The sequence below is a fragment of the Oryzias latipes genome, chromosome 24 (genome assembly GCF_002234675.1).
Source record: "Oryzias latipes chromosome 24, ASM223467v1".
In the NCBI taxonomy this organism is placed as follows: domain Eukaryota; kingdom Metazoa; phylum Chordata; class Actinopteri; order Beloniformes; family Adrianichthyidae; genus Oryzias; species Oryzias latipes.
The window spans coordinates 7,053,506-7,059,505 of NC_019882.2; the positions used below are offsets into that span (position 1 = coordinate 7,053,506).

General features: G+C 41.2%; 2 protein-coding genes across 2 annotated transcripts in view; one reads left to right on the forward strand and one right to left on the reverse strand.

Moving 5' to 3' along the window:
* Positions 1-1,357, reverse strand: part of LOC101173993 (protein eva-1 homolog C) — a 60,399-nt gene extending 59,042 nt beyond the window's left edge. Inside the window, exon 1 of the mRNA XM_004083462.4 lies at positions 1,026-1,357. Coding sequence (XP_004083510.2) covers positions 1,026-1,134 — 109 coding nt within the window. The 5' untranslated portion in view covers positions 1,135-1,357. The remainder of the gene's footprint in view (positions 1-1,025) is intronic.
* Positions 1,358-1,794: 437 nt separating this feature from the next.
* On the forward strand, positions 1,795-4,582 carry mrpl19 (mitochondrial ribosomal protein L19). Its single transcript, XM_004083463.4, has 6 exons — positions 1,795-1,928; positions 2,088-2,199; positions 2,378-2,496; positions 3,378-3,512; positions 3,638-3,819; positions 4,071-4,582. Exons 1-6 carry the CDS (start codon positions 1,850-1,852, stop codon positions 4,293-4,295), a joined length of 852 nt encoding a protein of 283 aa, XP_004083511.1. The 5' UTR covers positions 1,795-1,849; the 3' UTR covers positions 4,296-4,582.
* The last annotated feature ends 1,418 nt before the right edge of the window (positions 4,583-6,000 follow it).

Here is a 6,000-nt window from a genome sequence, read left to right on the forward strand (position 1 = left end):
CAATTAACAGTCAAACAGAGCTCCCTCGCTGTTTTACGGCATCATAAACAAAACCTGCAGGCTTGCTCTGGGCTCAGCAGAACCCAAAACAAAACAACTCTGTTTGGTAATGTGCTATTTGTAGCAGACGTAAAATCCTGTCCTGTTACCTCACCTGGAAGAGGCGATGAGAAAATACGGATGAGAAAATGTCTGCCTTTCAAAATGTTAAATGTAAACATTGTTTACTCTTACGTTTCAAAAACACCTTGTTTCATTTGTTTTCTGGTTAATCTTACATTGATGGTTGGTTTTGCTCAATCTGACTTTTATATATGGTTTCACTTTTAATGAATCATAGATGATGGAAGGACATGCAAGAAGTTTGCTTTGAACTATAATTTCCCAAACGTTTATATTAATTTAATTCATTTTTTCAGTTCAGTTTTTCTGAATTTTAATCCATAAACACATATCCTCCCGACTACCAGGTAATTTCTGTTTTAATCTATAAAAACCACACTTCCCATGACCCATCACATTTGGTATCACTAAAGAAACCCAAATGTTCTCTGCATGCGTTTCAAAAAAAGCTTTTTCATGAGTACTATACAGTTGTTGTGAGATATAATTCGGATGACACATTTGCGTTGCTGGAAGCTAGGAGAATCTGTGAAATCCAACAGTTTGAGGAGCCCCATTCTGCACAAACTGTGTCACTGCAAAAAAGATAAGCACAATGCGGGTCTTTTCCGCGTGTTTATGGTGTGCCAGCCGGTTTGTGAGGCAAACATTGGAGTGTGCATGCTCCAGCACGCCGTAGGCACAGGCCATCCAAAGAGGAGAGCTGGATGCGACGCAGCTCTTCATTTCTTCTTTTCGACAGTTTTAAAGCTGCACCTAGGGATTTCTTTAAAGATGTTTCTTTATATACACACATTTAAAAGTTACAGTTTGCTGGAAATAGGAAAAACCACTCGGTGTCAGTTTTAAATGAGACAAGAAAAACGCAACTTTTTTTATGTAATCAACCAAAAATGTCCAACCTGACAAGTCTGCAGAGCCTTTGGTGAGATCGCAGATGATGAGCAAGAAGGTTATTCCCGATAGGAGAGCAAAAGTGACGGGTGAGACAGTCCCATCTGAGAGGATCATCCTTGAAGCCTCAAAGTTTTTGAATTTCTCCAATTCATCAGAAAGTCAGGAAGCAGCGGCCGCAGCAAAGAGTGTGAGATGAGCCGTCGCAGTACCTCATCCTCCCACCGTCCTGCTGGGAAACGGGCATCGAGCGTCCTCTGAGGCTGGAGTCAGTCCACTCACTGCAATAATTCCCGACTGCGTGTTGTGTTGAGGAAGCAGTCCACCTGCAGGCGCCACGCTCCCACTGCGCGCATATTCCCAAAGATCCGGGCGTGCGCGCTCACGCGTCAAAACGTGTTCAAAGTTGCATTTTATCTCTAAACCCCTTTTAGGTCTATTTTAGACCATATTTACAATAGAACATTAAGGTTAATAATAATAATTAAATATATATATATATACTTACAACATCATCTTTATTAAAGAAGAGAACTGCAACTCTGAGATTCATATTTTTATTTACTATATATGTATTAAACAACCCATCTTAAAAACAATATAATTGCAGTAATTTTTGGCTGAACTCCTAATAATTTAGTACTTACGATTATATAAAATGCCTTTTCTGTCCAATTTTGTATCTAAAATCAAATCACCTAAACACGTACCTCTAAAAGAAAACACAATTTCACCATCTTGTGGACACTTGGTGTAACTACAGGAAATAAATAGCACTTGAAACCTTTTTTAGCTATTGCGGCTTCCGTAATGTGACAACAGAAGGTCAATCATGGCAGCCTGCACGAGAGGGCTCAAAAATCTTTTGACTTCGATCAAGTTTTGTCGTACTTTGCCGTTTCAAGATGAGAGTAAGTTTGAAAACAAATATCCCAAAATTCACAGCACATCTTTGTAAGGTCTTTTTAGACGGAATGTAATAAGCTAACTAAGCTAGCTAGCCCTGGTGTAAAATTACAGCTTTAGCATAAAAACGTGTCTGTAAATACTGAAACTTCTTCTTCTTTCAGGGTTTTTGTGTACGTCTGCGCTTCGTTTCGCCAATAACGAACCGCCTAAATTCGTCCCTCCATCCAAACCGGTTATAATAAACAAAACGCAGACGACAGCGTCAACGCGAAGGTAAGAGTCGACTAGACCCCAGAAATTCAAATGCAACTTTGTTTAAAAAGCACTTTTCTTGCTAAACAGCACATCAAAGTGATTTACATAATAAAATAACAACGATAAATCCAAGCAAATTTTAGGTTTCCAGCGTTTAATATGAGATTTTGCTTAGGTTATGATTTCTTCCCATCAGATTTCTGAGTCCAGAGTTTATTCCTCCCAGGGGGAGAACAGACCCCTTTAAGTATTTCATGGAGAGGAGGGACATGGTTCGCAGGAGGAAGGCGCTCAATATTCCTGAATTCTACGTGGGTAAGAAACTAAACCCATTTGCAAAATCTAATCAGCCTCCCTGGGAAATATTTGAGAGTTACACTCCGCTTTGTGGCTTATTTAAAAAAAAATATATATTTTATTATATTTGAGGACAGAACCCCATGATTGTGCCATAACCTCCTGGTGTCACCATAGTAGTTTGTATCTGAGTGTGAAGCAGCTGAGAGGAAAATCAACTCCTCCAAGTCTGAGTTCATGGTACTAAACCAGAAAAGGTTGGAAAGAGGCTCAAATTGAGTTAAAGGATCTGTTTTTATCTGAAGAAATTATGAAACATGACCCTGAGTGAGTCACACGCTGAATCTCAAATCTACTCTTTAACACAACTTCTATCAATTCTGAGCTCCTTCCAGTAAGGAGGTTGGGCAAGAAATGTAGGAACTGATACATTTTTCCAGACCAGGGGTGGGGAAACTTTTCAACTTGTTGGCCACATTCATTCATTCATCTTCTTTACCGTTTATTCCCTTTCGGGGTCACGGGCTGCCGGAGCCTATCCCGGCCACTTGGGTGTAGGCAAGGGATGCCCTGGACTGGTCGCCAGTCTGTCGCAGGGTAGAATATCCTCAATCACACATCCATTCGCTCTCACACTCACACCTATGGACAATTTAGAGTTGCCAATCAACCTATGAAGCATGTTTTTGGACGATGGGAGGAAGCCGGAGATCCCGGAGAAAACCCACGCATGCACGGGGAGAACATGCAAACGCATGCAAACATGCGGGGTTTTTTTTACTCTTGGGTTTGCAGTATGACCCTTTTATAAGAAGAGCTGTTTCTGTTCTCTCTTGTCTGCTGTGGCTGGAGTCAAAGTCACTCTTGACATTTCTGCCTCTAATACTGACTGTCTCCAGGAAGCATCCTTGCAGTGACCATGGCTGATGCCAATGCCAGTGGAAAAACGAACCGCTTTGTTGGAATCTGCATCCAGAGAGGCGGGAGAGGGCTGGGTGCAACATTTGTTCTCAGGAACATACTTAATGGTCAAGGTTGGTGTAAATAAGTTTATGCTCAAATTCAACTTGTCATCAAATCAGTTGAGATGTTTAGGTTTTTCTTTTCTTTTTGAACACAATGTGTTTCCAAGTGTCAAACATTTGTGTGTGTTGTGCAGGAGTGGAGATCTGTTATGAGCTGTACAGCCCTCGCATTCAGACAATCGAAGTCTTGAAATTGGAGAAAAGACTTGATTCCAACCTGATGTACCTGAGAGATGCACTGCCTGAGTACAGCACAGTGGACCCAGAAATGAAGCCTGTGCCTTTCTCCCCAACTGGAGAGGTGCCCGTCAACAAGGTAAGAGGGAAAAAAAACTCCCGGTTTTAGGATGTTTTTTTTGTAGAAAAATAATGCATTCCTTGTTATTGATTTAACTGTTGCAAATCTCATCCTACAAGTATTTAAGCCTTGATTCAATATGAGAAAATAAGTCTAATAAACCTTTAATAAGTATTTATTTAATCCTTTTTTTTCTGAAACATTAAAATAGACAATATTATAAATTATATTATGTGACATTTGATTTTTTTTTTCGCACTGTTTTTCAGTTGAAAGTAAAAATGTGTCCAAAGCCGTGGTCCAAACACTGGGAACGGCCGCAGTTCGCCATCCAGGGCATCCGCTTCGACCTCTGCATGACACCGAAACAGATGGAGTTTGTGCAGAAGAAGTATGCTAAACCGTGGGAGGAGTATGACATGCTGAAGGAGTACGACACCTCCAAACTGGAGGAGCAGATCCTCGCCGAGGTCCAGCAGGAGATGAACAAGTGAAAGCCATCTTTCTTTTCAGTTTGGCCATTTGCTCAAAGTAATAAGGACTGAAAAACCAGCTTCAGTGGTTTTTTTTAAACCAATAGGAGGAAATGTGGACAATTGTTCTTTATTCTTGCCATGTGTTTTTTATTTTTTCCATCAATTTGTTTAATGTTTTTCAATGGGTTTAATATAATACCTGTCAAACTGTCTGAGCTTTGAATCTTTTCACCCAACATCATGGTACACTCTTCTCTCCAATTTATCTTTTAAACTGATAATAAACACAGATTCATAAATCCTCATCGTTTCTGAATGTTTTTTGTTTTTCTGCTCTGCTTTTATGCCATTTTGAAGCCAAAACTAAAATGAGAAGTTTATGACTTCTGCCAGTAGGTGGCACTGTTCTGCCAGCCATTTAGTACACTTCAGTGATTGCATAACTGCCTCAAAGATGGTTTTATCCTTGCAGGTTCTTTCAGTTTGGGTTATTTAACCCTTGTGCTATCCTAGACACTTTAACATTGGAAGTTGGGTCATCTAGACCCCACAAGACTGCGCTTTTTTCGTCAATGATTTGTGATCTTCACTGGCGTACATGGATTACATGAATTCCTCTTCACCTTTATCCACCTTTGTCATGGTAGGCGATAACACGTCAAAATAAGGCTTTGGTCATAGGATAGCACAAGGGTTAAATAAAAAGAGGAATTTATTTTGTGTTAGAAGGATTTTAATTTACTATCCCATTCTGATTGACCTTTGCTTTACAAACCTGCTCAGAGGAGCCGCCCATAACACTGATCTTCAAAAAGAGAAGCAGTTCCTCTGGCATTCAGAGATCGCACTGCAGAAACACCCGGTAGTGTTTTACTGTTGTGGATGGAAAATTGTGGCGTTGGGATGGTAAGTTGTAGCGTCAGTTGGGTAGTATAAAAACACTTGGACTCCTTATGTTATGTCTGCTCTCTGTGAACGTGTGTGTATATAAACAGACTGAAAGAGTCCCTGCACTCTAATTTCTCCATATTACAGGATGAGACGGAGAAAATGGGTCTCTAATGCAGGCGTAGCAGATGTTTGCTGAGCTCATTACGGACCACACAGATTCCTTTGAGTAGGAATGGAGGAAAACAACAGAAGTGTACACGTGAAGCTTTACAGGGAAGCTGTTGCTTTTAATGATTTTTCTTTTCAGTGTCTGGGAGAATTCGTGCACCTGTCAAACAGACACGTCGGAACCTCCATGCTGTGTCGTACGCAGCAGATTTAATCCGGCTAATGTACTCCCTGCTCAGTCAGACCTGACCTGCAGCAAAGAAAAGTAACTCCATCTGCTTCCAAGTGGCCATCCTGCACATTGTCATTACCCTGCCCACTGAACCAGCTGGCCCTTTCACCTTTTCATTTCTCACTCTCAGTATTTCTGTTTTGGACTGATTGATGTTCTCATGAGGAGGCGGTAACACAAATGTTTATCCTACATCACATTACCAGGTCTTCAGAGGCATTCCAAGGCAACACCACTGGACTGGTAAACCCGTTTAAGCCGCACGGTTACGCAGCCTGAGTTACGGCTCGCAGGGCGCTTCCTGCCACTGTGCTTTTCTGGGTTTTCGCCTCTTCGGTACGTGCCTCCTATGCCCTCAGGTTGACTTTTCTGCACCTGGAGAGAAGTTAAAGCCCCTTGGCTGGAAGAGGAGATCAAACACAAGCTCACCCT

Bases quoted from the DNA above. Each gene is read 5' to 3' on its own strand.
- mrpl19 (XM_004083463.4), top strand. From the start codon at position 1,850: ATGGCAGCCTGCACGAGAGGGCTCAAAAATCTTTTGACTTCGATCAAG. The intron at 2,200-2,377 runs GTAAGAGTCGAC...TCTTCCCATCAG, and splicing joins ACGACAGCGTCAACGCGAAG to ATTTCTGAGTCCAGAGTTTA. The intron at 3,820-4,070 runs GTAAGAGGGAAA...ACTGTTTTTCAG, and splicing joins GAGAGGTGCCCGTCAACAAG to TTGAAAGTAAAAATGTGTCC.